At 40.6% G+C, this 13,680-nt stretch overlaps 1 protein-coding gene across 1 annotated transcript; it reads right to left on the bottom strand.

Annotated features, from left to right (window-relative positions):
- Nucleotides 1-8,538: 8,538 nt before the first annotated feature.
- Nucleotides 8,539-12,285, bottom strand: LOC138611592 (galanin receptor type 1). The gene is made up of 2 exons (XM_069684771.1): nt 11,879-12,285; nt 8,539-9,250 (listed from the first exon to the last, which is right to left on the bottom strand). The coding sequence occupies exons 1-2, from the start codon at nt 12,283-12,285 to the stop codon at nt 8,539-8,541; spliced, it is 1,119 nt and encodes a 372-aa protein (XP_069540872.1).
- Between the last annotated feature and the right edge of the window lie 1,395 nt (nt 12,286-13,680).

Here is a 13,680-nt window from a genome sequence, read left to right as displayed (position 1 = left end):
TAAAAACATAATAAATGGCATAGAGTGGGTATAAGCTTTATTAAGCAAACATCAGCTTTAAGTTATCACTTCCTGCCTTGTTTTGTGAGTCATAATGATGTTTAAAGGCACCTAGATGATTGTCTGATAACATCAGATGAGAATAATTACAATTTTCCAGTGCCTCCAAATGAATGGCTGTTGCATATAACACAAAGCATTGAAATATTAACCAAAATAGTGTTTTGAGCATGCCGGTGCATCCCTCTCTGTCTACAAGTTTTCCATATTGGTGACAGACGGTGCAAAGGTCACTGCCGGACAGTGAAGGCTGAGTGTCTTGGTCAGAATGCACACCATGCAGTTTCTACTATGTCTTCTGTAAGCTGGAAAAATGCCCCAAAACAAAATGCATTGAGGCCTTTTTGCTGTGAAGGATGTTTCCTCTATTGTTTTTTTACCACTCGCTTATCAACTCCATCACCAGCACCGCCTGCATTACAGCCCTCTGTGACTGTGTGCATTAGCTAACTGGCACTCCGGATGGAAAATTCATCGCTTCAATTTGTTTAGGAAACTCTTTTTGTCCGACAACATCTCAGCCTCAGATCGTATCTGTCAAATATGTTAGGGATAAAATCAGCTTCCCATAACACATGAAGTCTTTGCGTCACATTCTGTCGCAGAGTTTTAATCTTCTTTGGTCACATGTCACCGCAGTTTTCTGGTCGCAGTGGAAACTGGAAACTGTGAAACTGGAGTGAAAAGCTTCCTAGGAGCATAAAAGCCTCCCTTATAATGATGCATGTTTGTCGCTGTTGAAAAGGAATGTCCTTGTTGTTGATGGAACGTTTTAATGGTCGCCTCTGAGCCAAGGACGCCTGCACTACCATTAAACACGACCATTTTTGTTGCACACTGGAAACACGCTTTTGTCTAATGTCTTTTGTTCATTGTGTGCCTTTCTTTCTTACTCCCCCTGAAGAGAATCTTGCCATGTACGTTGCAAAGCCTATTGCTGACTTGCTGTGTTATAGATACAATATATTTGAGTCATTGGGTTGCAGTCTCTCCACCACCCGGAAGCTGATCTGACGCATGTTTGCAAGAAAAGAGCACATATCTTTAACATAAAGTGAATTTTACATGCATGAGAGTGCTCCACTTCCTCCCCCGTACAGTCAGAAACAGATCTGGTCTGTGAGTTTGATCTTACAGGCCAGGGGCTGTGAGACTCGTCAGTAATGTTAAGAAGCCTATAGCTCTGGCTTGGACTTCTGTTATTTAGGATGACTTTCAATGAGTGTCAGTTTGTATATTGAATGTCTCTGTAGGGCAAAATGTTTTACAGCCAGTACTCTGACTCTCTAAATCAATCAATTAATGAATTTATAAATACTTTTTGCGACCGTCTTCTCTCATAGCTGTCTTCATGAACTCATGGTCTGAGACAACACATTCTTATATTGTAACATAGTGAGGATTTAAACTTGTAGTATGCTTGAAACATTGGCATAGTAACAAGAAAATAAAACAGCCTTAAACAAGAATTAGCCTGTTAGCGTGCTAAACATTCCAGAGTAGGCGTTTAGATCAAAACAATATTTAGTATGTTCAAGAACCACATTATTAAACATGAGTGCTTCATTTTGAGGCTAAATCTCTTAAAAATACCAAAACATCTGCAAAAACATTTAGGCTTAATATTCATCTACTAAACCTCAAATCAAAAACTCTGCTAAATCCATTGTAAGCTAGCTACAGCACCAAGCAGGTGGCAACTAAAACAGATAGAAGGAGCTGAATGGACTCATGTTACGTGGGAAGACACAATCTCAAAACAAATGCTGTTGATGATCTGTAGCTTCTGATGTAACTTTAAACAAGCAGATTTAAACAAGGTTTAATAACAGGCAAAGTTCGGTACACGGGTAATCGATCCAAAAAGGTGTCAAAATTGAGAGGCAAGGGGCAGGTCAGAAAAACAAACGAGGTCAAGGCTTACGTGAATCAGTATGCTGTGAGAATGCTGGAACCTGAAGACAAGGTACAACGAACTGATGACGAGACCTGGGGAGACATGTGGTTTAAGTACAAGAGGTAATGAGGAGTGATTAGACACAGCTGGGGAAGAGACAATCGGGAGCAGGTGAGCACTGGACGGGGGAAGGGACAGGACACAGACAAGGGTGAGTGATAGTCAAAATAAAACAGGAAACACGAGACATGATACATGAGGGAACAAAAACTTAACTACGATGCAGACATGACTGTGGGAGAAAAACAAGGCCTTTCTAACATGTTATTTAATGTTCGGAAGCGATTGCACTTCGGTTAGGTTTACACACCAAAACAAATTAGGTTATAATTAGAACTTATTATAGTAAAGTTACGCACCTATATGACTAGATACATGATCTAAGTAACCATACTTTAAGTATGTGACAAAAAATACTTGGTTATGTTAGGCACCAAAACTCCCTACAGGCCACAACCACGTGATGCAGTGTTAAGAAGTAACGGTCATTTGACAGATTTCTGAAACCACACTGCCAACTCTAAAGTTTTACTTTTAAGCTAGTGCTTAAAAAAACCTACAAGATCTGCAATTACAAGGCATAATTTAAAATAATGATGTAAGTACATTGCAGCAAACCCACTTTAAGATAAGCTTCTTTGAAGACAGCACATTCAAACGAAATAAAATAAATCTATCATTTAAAACATTTCTGGGAGTTTAAAGATTTATTTTGTCTCAAATAAGAAAACATGAAATTATCTTAAATCAGAAAATTGTAATAATTTCAACCAAGCAACACTGAAATCATACTCACGAACTGGTTAAAAATAAACATTTTACTAAGAATTGTCTTCTCAAAAAGACAAAACGTGACAGATGATGCATTCAGCAGATTAAGAATAACATGCACTTCTGGAAAGGTTGCATATAATAAAAAAAACAGTGTATTTCTTCCGCCTTTTTTCAGTTGTACTCGTATAGTCCTAAATTAAGAGGAACAGTGAGTCAATCATGCCGTATGAACAAGGGCTCATTTGTGAATCATTAATGCTGTGACCAAAATCACTACATAGTCCATTTTTAGTGCTGTCTGACTGTGTGAGTATACGTTATATAGGTGACTCAAAGTATCCCACAATGCATCAAGAAAGGTAATGTACAATTAATAGTCCCTAACCCAGCACTTTATACCATTGTACGTTGCAATGAAAGAGAAAAAATGTACATGACGTAATGAACCAGTTGATTTTAGTATTATCCGAAAGAGTCTTTAAATAGTCCTCTACATTGAACTCCCTTCACAGTAAGTAGGAAGTAGTGAATGAGTGAATGATTTCAGACACCACCTACTCGTCTATAGCTCATTGTATTAAACAGACCCTGTGGGATTTAAACAGTGTTCAATGACAGCGAATTAATCGACATCCCTTTAAGGCTATTAAGAGGTAAGTGTCTGTCCTCGCTGTCTCACTCAAACAATCAATACCTCTCCTAAATTCCCATTCAGACCATGATGAGTCCCTTCTCTTATAATAACCATCTCCTGAGTCCCATGGATATTAATCTCCTCTTATCCTCGCTTAGCAGCCCGTTCTGCTCACTGCTGGTTTTGGCTGCCTGATCTCTCAGTGTTTTCTACAGCGGGCCTCCAGACACGTCAGACCTCAGTAAACACACTGAAAGGAAAGGGGAAGGATCCTCTCAATGGGCCTGCTGAGCATGACTTATATTTTAAGCTTTCACTAATCTGCAGACTTAATTAAGTCTCATCAGGACATCAGAGCTGGCTTGTGCCGTGAACTGTGTGAGCGGATCACAGCGCAGACAGATGACAGAGATAAGTGCTCTCATTAGCCACCAAGACGCTATCGACGAAATCCTGCCAGCTCCCCGCTAATGGAAACACCCCGCTCTGTCATCACAATGTGCAGCAGTGCATTCTGGGAGATGTCAGGAGGTCAAGAGGTAACAAAAGTAGGATTTATGGCTCCCTATAAGATGACAGCGAAAAGGTCAGAGATTAATGTATTATCTCGGTCATGTGTCTGCCATGCACAGATCATGATGATGAGACAGCTGTAAGTGAATCGCTTTTTATGCCTCCAATAAAACTAAGCAGTTTTAATGAAAATCAATTACTATGAGCATGTGCACTGATCACATGAGAAGTTGTTGTGTACAACTACAGTATTAATGGCTTGTTTCCCTACAGTGGTAGCTTTGTCTGCCCAGTATGACGTTACGGCAAATAATAAGCTAGCTTAGCTTAGTTTTTGTTTAGCTCATCTGAGTTTAGCTTACCTTAGACTAGTTTGACTTTGTTTAGCTTAGCTTACCTTAGACTAGTTTGACTATGTTTAGCTTAGCTTACCTTAGACTAGTTTGACTTAGTTTAGCTTACCTTAGACTAGTTTGACTTTGTTTAGCTTAGCTTACCTTAGACTAGTTTGACTATGTTTAGCTTAGCTTACCCTAGACTAGTTTGACTTTGTTTAGCTTAGCTTACCTTAGACTAGTTTGACTATGTTTAGCTTAGCTTACCTTAGACTAGTTTGACTTTGTTTAGCTTAGCTTACCTTAGACTAGTTTGACTTTGTTTAGCTTAGCTTACCTTAGACTAGTTTGACTTTGTTTAGCTTAGCTTACCTTAGACTAGTTTGACTATGTTTAGCTTAGCTTACCTTAGACTAGTTTGACTTTGTTTAGCTTAGCTTACCTTAGACTAGTTTGACTTTGTTTAGCTTAGCTTACCTTAGACTAGTTTGACTTTGTTTAACTTAGCTTACCTTAGACTAGTTTGACTTTGTTTAGCTTAGCTTACCTTAGACTAGTTTGACTATGTTTAGCTTAGCTTACCTTAGACTAGTTTGACTTTGTTTAGCTTATCTTACCTTAGACTAGTTTGACTATGTTTAGCTTAGCTTACCTTAGACTAGTTTGACTTTGTTTAGCTTAGCTTACCTTAGAATAGTTTGACTATGTTTAGCTTAACTTACCTTAGACTAGTTTGACTTAGTTTAGCTTACCTTAGACTAGTTTGACTATGTTTAGCTTAGCTTACCTTAGACTAGTTAAATTTAGTTTAGCTTATCTTATATTAGGTTAACTTGGTATAGCTTAGCTTAGCTCTGACTAATTTAAGTTATTTTTGCTTAGCTTAGCTTAAATTAGCAGAAAGAGAGAAGTGGGAAACTCACCAGACTCTCTTTAACAAGCTAAAACTATGATAAGAAATGGTCTCCTCAGTGGGCCTGGTCTCTTTTTTCCCCTTTAAATAGTTGAATACTATAAAAAAAAAAAGTATTATACAGCAAAGAAACAGTCATACTTTAACTTCCTGTTTGAAGATGTTTTGTTTATCTGGCTGGTAAGAGATGTCAGCAGCACTTGCGGTTCAACACTAATAGAGAGAGGGATATCACCGGATCTTTCAAGAGAAGAGAAATCTGTGATGCCTGCAATCCCTTGAGAGTGTGTTGCTGAGACATAGACAGGTCTCTAATAAAGTGAATTTTCTCCTGATATGTCTGTGTGAAGAATGCCATTTTAGTGTGACAGTGTTGTTAGATATGTGTCCAATATTTACTTTGGTGACTGTGGTATCTGTGAAGATAGAAAAATCCGTCTTTACCCAGCAAAGAATCTGGAATGTTACTGCACCCATTTGAGAGATTCTCAGACATATAACCAAAATAACAATCATAACGTGCTGTTTTTACTTTGTTTTTTACTTGAGTCATTTATTTCTTTTATGGGTTAAACACATGAGATATTGTGTGTTAAAAACTAAACTGAAAGAGGTGCAGTAAGGTGGATTTTATTACCGTTGGACGGTGCCAGGCCAGGTGTTTCCCTCTCGTTTTAGCCTTTATGCTAAGCTAAGCTAGCCAGCTGCTAACTGTAGCTTTATATTTAACATACAGACGAAAGAATGTCTTGGCAAGAAAGTGAATAAATGTACTTAATTATGTAAAACTATTGCTTTAATTAAATGTATGTCTTTGTGTTTCAGATATAAAATGTAAGCAGTTTCCATTTTAGCTGCCAAACAAAACCATTATTTCAGAGCGGCTCAATTGGCTCCAATTTACCAATAACTTTAAATCACAGTTTAACATCTCTCAGTATGAAGAGCCTGACAACAAAAATCCAATTACTTGTCCCCAGCCAATTTGTCAAACAATGCCCCCGACAACATGACATACCCTTTACACTGTGAGATTAAACCACTCCGGATGCAGATGGGCTCCACTTGTTAAGAAGTCATTTTCAGCTGCAGTCATCAGATGTGTCAAAAGCCCTTTAATAAGCACTTCTCTGCAGTCGAGCTCGGAACAAAACATTTCAGCTTTTATTAACGCTTCCTATAAGTCAAAGAGGCTTCTTTTCACAAGGTTGTTAAGATGACATTGAAGCGCTTTACTGGGAGCTTTACTGGGAGGCAGGCTTTGTCCCCCAGTGTCAGAAGGCTTAGTAATAGGGTTACAAGGTTGTATGGCTTGTTGTAATCTATTAGATGCAATGTAATAACATCCCATGGAGGCTTCTTGAAACAGGCAAAGCTCTTTTTGTACTGTGCACATGCTCTATGTCATAATTATCAGATGCTCTTTTTATTCCAGCTCAGGGATGGTTGTTTAAAAGCTCCACTGGGAAATGATTTATGTTTGCATGGATGGTTCGTGTCAGTCGTCATGGGTTCAGCAGACGTCCTTCAGTCGCTGAAAAAAGGCTGTTAAGAATTGTTCAGGTCCCACGTGGGAGCTCTACACACGTCTCTTTAAGTTCAGTGACCTAGATTTGTAAATGGTGATGTGCACTTTGATATAAAGATAAAAGACTAAAGAAAGTGCTTGGTTTAGCGGTATTTTCTCTTAAATCTGTTAAATTATAGGCTCTCCTTCTCTTCGAGCTCCATACTGCCTGAGCAGTGAGTTGCCTGGTGACTCTGACATCCCTCTGTTTTTATGGCACATTCTGTTTATGATACCCTGTCATATATCTAAGTGGCTCTTATACTGTTGCCTGGAGCTGTATACATTTGCTGTTGAAAAATGGATGTGGCTATGATAAACATAAAAAAAAACACAATAGTATGTGGATACCATATGACAGGCCATTGTTGCCTCGCCAGAAAAATTATCAGCCACTCTTTATAACATGAAAAGACATTTTTGCACTGTATCAAGATATTTTCATGTTATTACAAGATATTGTCATGTTACAAAAAATCCTTTTGTCCTAGAACAAGATATTTTCATGCTACGATAACATATTTTCACCTTACAAGATATTATAATGTAATTACAAGATATTATCATGTAACTAGATATTTTCGTCTTAGAGCAAGATATTTTCACGTGACAAGGTTTTTTCACCTTATAACAAGACATTATATTGTAATTACAAGATATTATCATGTAACAAGATATTTTCATCGTAGAACAAGATATTTTCATGTTATAAAAATAAATTTTCACAATACAACAAGAAATTGTAACATTTCAACAAGATATTTTCATGTTATAACGAGATAATTTAGTCTTAGAACAAGTATTTTTCATGTTATAACAAGATAATTTAGTCTTACAACAAGTTATTTTCATGTTATAACAAGTTAATTTAGTCTTATAACAAGTTATTTTCATGTTATAACACGGTAATTTAGTCTTAGATAGATATTATCATGTTACTAGATATTTTTTATCTTACAAGAAATTTTCACATTTCAACAAGATATTGTTAACGCGTTACGTTTTCATGTTATAACAAGATATTTTCATGTTATAACAAGACATTTTCATGTTACAACAAGATATTTTCGCGCTACGTTTTCACGTTATAACAAGAATTTTTCACCTTACATGATTTTATGTTATTTCAAGATATTATCATGTAACTAGATATTTTTATCTTAATATTTTCATCACGTCGACTGACATGATCCATCCAAGCAAACATAAATCATTTTTTACATTACAAGATATTTTTACGTTATAAGATAATTGCACTTTATAACAAGCTTTTTTATTCTATAAAATATATTGTTATAACAAGATATTTTCATGTTATCAAAAATGTGTTCATAATATAACAAGCCTTTTTCTTGTCACAAGATATTTTCACATACAAACAAGAACACTTTCTTGTTAAAACAATCTACTATTTATCTTGTTATAACATAACTTGTTAGAATGTCACATTTAAAATCGTAAAAAAAAGAAAGGAATATGGCAAAATAATGCGGTTTGATAAAGTTCTATCACTGCTTGGGTTGAGACATGTTAAAAATTGTTATGAAACGTCAAATGTTTTAAGTAATTTCAATTTCAGATATAAGAAGTTTCTATGTTGTAATAACATGTAATTATGTTTTTATAAAGAAAAAAAAAAATCTTGTTATAACAAACTTTTCATGGCATGGCAGCAATACTCTGCCTGAATACCGAGCATATTGGGACTCATCTAAATGTGAGTGTTTCTGAGGGTGAGTATATCTTCAGGATATGTGAATGGCCAGGGTTGTGTGTGTACTATGTTCACTGAGTCAGGCTGTGTGTCAGAGTTTGGTGAGTGAGTGAGTGTGAGGAAGGCTGAGGGTGAGGCAGACGAGGGGGCGGAGCAGGAGCGATACGCCAGCGCTGCTCGCGTTTTTTCCCCCAGTGCTTATGAAAGAAAGATGGCAGCAGAGCTCGAAGCTGACGCACAGCCGGACGTGACAACAGGAAGTAGAGCGGCGGGTTCCAGCATGGAGCCAGACAGACCAACAAAATGGCCGACAAGGACGCCACCTCCCACAGCAGGGACACCTGTGTCTCTGTTTCCTCTGTTGGTCCAGGGGAGGTATGCAATGGAGACAAAGTTGACGTTAGCTTACGTCCAAATCTAACAGGAGAAGCTGCTGAGCTCACATGAGGAGACATAACATTGACAAACTCAAGAGCGTAATAAGGCGACCAGCTGACTGCAAACACCAGCGTGGAGGTGATCAGCAGAGCGGTGGCTTTCTTGTTGCGTCTGTCGGCAGCCAGAGAGCCCCGGCAGTTGTGGAGGTGAGAGATGATGAGGCCACAGTTGACAGCGATACAGAGCAGAGGGGCCACGTAATACACCAGGAACGCAGGAACCAGGAAGAACAGCCACTCGTCTCGGCCCACTGCCCACGTGCAGCCCCCATCGAAGTTGATGTAGGTGACCTTGGGTAATGCCATGGTTACTGAGACCAGCCAAATGACAACAACAGAGCATAACCTGTTGAGGGTAGGCAGAGAGGGTCACGTGTTGTGCAGGAGGATCACATGTGTGCCAGAAAACATAGGTCAATATATACTGCAAGAATACATAGAGCTGGGTCTGACGGGAAGGAGAGAGACAATTTGATTTAATGGAATTAGCCAACAATTCTAACATTGATCTATATTGTCTGCACTGACCTGTGGTATGTAAGGCTGCTTATGCTTCTCTGGAACTGCTGTTGTGTGAGCTGAGATTGAAATTTGAATCATTCACATGCATGCCAATGTCTGACAAAAGAAACACTGGAGCAACAGTTTGAGTTCTCTTGTTTATTGTGTGTTTATAATCACATTTCTACCTGTGGAGTTGTTCGAGCCATTATGTGTGAATTTGTAATAACTGTCCCCGAGGGAAAGACGCTGTGGAAGACAACAATGCTTGTCATATTTTTCTTCTCTTCAACTTACCTCAGAAACCTGAATTATCAACAATCAATTCTGTGAGTTTTAGAGCAAACTGAAGGCAAGATCGCTGTGTTCCTGTTTGGAACGATCTGCTCTGTTCAGCTTGAAGCGGCCCCCATCAAAAGTAAATTCCGCACATATTTTTAGCGGAGCAGAGCGGAGGGATGCGCCCGGGACGGAACGCGGCACGTGCTGTGGAAACACGAGCATTGACTACAGTGGGCGGCATCAACTCCAGCACATGGAACGCAGCAGACACGGATCCTGTGGGGTTTAGGCTTAACATTAGGGCACTCAGAGCTTTTAATATTTTTATGCCTAAATTATTTTAAACTCCATGTAATTCTGATTATGGGCTTTACATATGGCCCATAATGTCACAGTCTGCTCCACTCTGCCAGTCTGCCACACCTCCTCATCAGACCAACTCCCTACACCTGTCTCTGCTCCACTCTACCTGTCAGCCACGCCTCCTCATCAGGCCAACTCTCCACACCTGTGAGAGCCCTGGCTGCATTTAAGCCTGCTCCTGTCTCTGCTTCAGTGCCAGATTGTTCTTGTATTATGCCTGACTTTCCAGCGTTTTTCCCCGGACTGATCACCTGTTGCCGACCTCGTCTGTCCCCGACCTGCCTGCCTCGTCTCTGCCCTGGATATTACCTCAGCCTTCTGTCTTCGACCACGAGTTTCGCCTATTCCCTCCTGGTTACACACCTACTCGGCTCTGTGGCTACACAGCTCACCACTGGACCTGTCTGCCAGCTAGGTAATCCACCTGTTGTTGGCTTTGCCTTCAGTCAGCGACACCAGGCTCACTCCTTCTCAGATCTCGCAGAAGATCACTGTGAGCCAAGACTTTTCACCCTGCCATTGTATAAACTGTTAAAGACTGCAGTGAATAATAAAGGTCATTACCGACTGATATCCCGTCTGCCTGTGCTGCTTTTGGGTCCTCCCCATACCCGTTACACATAATGTATGAAAGTATAACATTTGGGACCCATCCAGCACCCATGTTCAGCGTCTGAATGATATGCCCACTTGTGGCCTATGTACACTCTTCTGGCTCGCCCATGTGAGTCCCAACATCAATCTGTTTAAAAGCCCCCTCTGTGCCCCTGCCCAGTTGGCCTACGGGTGTTTGGTCCTTTCGTCCATTTATTGTGTAGCTGCTAGAAGGTTTATCTGAGCTAAGAAGACTTCCTGTTGTGGATAGATGATACTGATTAAAGACACGAGACTGACCAAAACATTACCTTTGAGGTCACAAAGAATTTACCAGACCTCTGTAACCTGTTCCTCATTTCTGTTTGCAGGTAGTGGTTCAAGGCTACATTAGCTACTACAAGCAACAGTGGGCCTTTTGCTTTGTGGATAAAATAGGTGACAGGTTTGACTAGGAAACAAAATTGTAGAATGAATAACATTTTGTTCTGCTGCATTGATGATTCTGGCAGTGTTACTGGAGTGCAATGCTGAATCCCCGGAGAGCTCTTTGAAAGTACGGGACTGGAACAAGCCTTAAACACATCCTTTGATCCTACAAAAGATATCAAACTAGTTTCAAACTTTCAAAAGAGTGAATAATTTACCAGAACGGCTGTGCACTGTAGATTTAAGCACATGTAACTTTAATTGGACAGTTGGAAACTAATTAAGTTTATACGCTAGGTTTGGGAACAAAGACCACACCTCATAAACATCCCATTTCCGTGCTTAATGTATTTAACCACCCCGTATCCGTTCCTTCCCCTTTGACTCTGTTGTCACATCCCTCCCCACCCAAAACTCCTTCCTCTTTTTTGTTTTTCTTTCCTCTCTTTCCTTCTTTTCTAACCACAGGAACCACAGGGGGCTCCAAATGAAAGAGACGGCTCCCCCGCCCTGAGTCTCTATCCCACCGGTTCGATCTATTTCATCTGATACCAGATGACACAACTCCGTTATCTCTCATCAGAGTCCATCCAACATTGACCCAGTTTCCTCACTCACCCTTCAACCCCTTATCCCTTCATCCCTCACCCCTCGACCCCTACCGTCATCGCTCAACCATTATTTTGATCCCTTTCATCTTCTATCTACCTGAGTGGTCTTTGTTAGTGCAACTGTGGATAAATACATATTTGGTGCACCAGTACGGCACAAGGATGGTCAATGGGAACAATTCAATATGACTCACACTTGTGTCAGGCTAGCAGGCGGTCTTGTCCGTGGAGCAACAATGCGATACCTCAGCACCGACAACGCCGCCAGACTGAAGATTTCCACTCCCACCGTCACTGAAGTCATGAACCCCAGGAGGACGCAGGTTCCCCCACCGAGCTGCCAGTCCTGGGAACTAGCACTCAGCAGGACGCAGGGCAGGGTGAGCAGGGCGCCCAGGTCCGCCAGGCTCAGGTTCAGGAGCAGGACGGAGCTCGGCTTGGAGCGACTGCGGGGGTTTCTCACCAACACCAGCCACAGCAGGAAGTGACCTCCGACCCCGACCAGGAGAGAGACCAGGCTGAACATGGGCAGCACCACTCTGAAGGAGATGGTGGTGTTGGTGGAGACGACGTTGAAGAGGAGGTTGACTATGGCCGGCATGGTGAAGACGAGGCTCTAGTTGGAATGACATTACAAGATGCATGTGATTTTACTATTCTTTTTTCTTGTTCACATGATAGTTCACCACATTTAATGCAGCGTATTACGTACACATTCACAAATTGATGGGGAAATGCAAGTTCAAGGAAATTTGGCATCACAATGAAAAATACAGGGAATGATTGGCAGGGGCAAAAATAATTATGAGGCGACCTACAAGACGCATAAATAAACTGTGGACAATAGGAATCAATGGCCACATGAAACACAAAAAAACACAGACGCTAGGTGGGTGTTTGAAAAAGTACGGCACCAATGGAGTCTGAACATCATAAGCGCCGGCTGGATCACAGACCGGTAACGGTGGATCTAATAAGTCAACACCATTCATACAAGTCAAACGACGACATCCACACGTGGGGGAGCGGCCACACTGCACTGTAACTCCAAAGTTGTAGAAAACATGGCTGCTCTAGGATTGGTTATTCGGCCTTATATGTACGAGCCAGAATCGGACCCTGAGTGGAAGGACGATACATCGGAGCAAGTGCCGCAACCCAGGAGTTCCCAAGACGTAAGTTGGCAGCCTGAGGTGAATGAAGGTGAATGATGATTGATCAATTTCGGCGAAAGCAGGGTTCTACGTAGAAACGTACAGCTGTTTAAACGGCCCATTTCTGAGGCGACCTTTGAAAAACACAGAATTTTTCACTTTTCATTTTCTCACTGTGAACAATAAACACTCAAAAATGTGAAACCCTTTCAAAATATGAGAATGTCCATTCAAAAGATATGGCCCCTTTAAATTTGATTTTAAAAAGTGTACAGCAACGCTTTAGTTGCATTGTAACCACAACTCTGTATTATCTGTTGTTTTTGTTGCTGTGTGCCTGTCTGCCTGCCTGCCTGCCTCTCTGTTTGTCTGTGTTTTTTCTACCCAGCTCTCTCTTCCTGTATCTCCCTCGATCCCTCTTTCTTGACCCATCCAGTCGTGGCGGACAACTGTTCAACATGAGCCTGGTTCTGCTCGAGGTGTCTGTCTGTTAAACGGAAGCTTTCCTTGTCAGTGTTGATGGTGGATCAATGTTGGTTCTCTGTGAATATTATTACAGAGAGTAAGGTCAAGTACGGAAGCCTTTAGCAGACATTTATCCATTTTATCTACACCGTTTTCTGGTCGTTTTCTCGAGACTTATTTTTCTCGTTATCTCGGAATAACAAAGTTTTTTGTCTTGTGATAACGGGCTAATTTTTTGGGCGATCTAGAAAAACAACTGGCTGGTCACTGATATTACAGACCAGGACATTGCCATGCTGCCATTGCCCACACTAATGAGGTCATTGAAGCCTGTTTCTATGTTTGTTTTGTGCTTTTGCAACTCTGGAGATACGAGT

The sequence above is a fragment of the Semicossyphus pulcher genome, unplaced genomic scaffold (assembly GCF_022749685.1).
Source record: "Semicossyphus pulcher isolate SPU_LCO1_2020_fin unplaced genomic scaffold, fSemPul1.0.p SCAF_7, whole genome shotgun sequence".
Taxonomy (NCBI): Eukaryota; Metazoa; Chordata; class Actinopteri; order Labriformes; family Labridae; genus Semicossyphus; species Semicossyphus pulcher.
Note: the sequence above shows the minus strand (reverse complement) of the source record. Positions and strands in the feature narration are given on the sequence as shown.

What these genes read in the sequence shown, in the direction of transcription:
- LOC138611592 (XM_069684771.1), bottom strand. Translation starts at nt 12,285, where the DNA reads ATGCCGGCCATAGTCAACCTCCTCTTCAACGTCGTCTCCACCAACACC. An exon ending in CCTGCTAGCCTGACACAAGT is followed by an intron (nt 9,251 to 11,878) that starts GTGAGTCATATT and finishes TACCCTCAACAG; the next exon opens with GTTATGCTCTGTTGTTGTCA.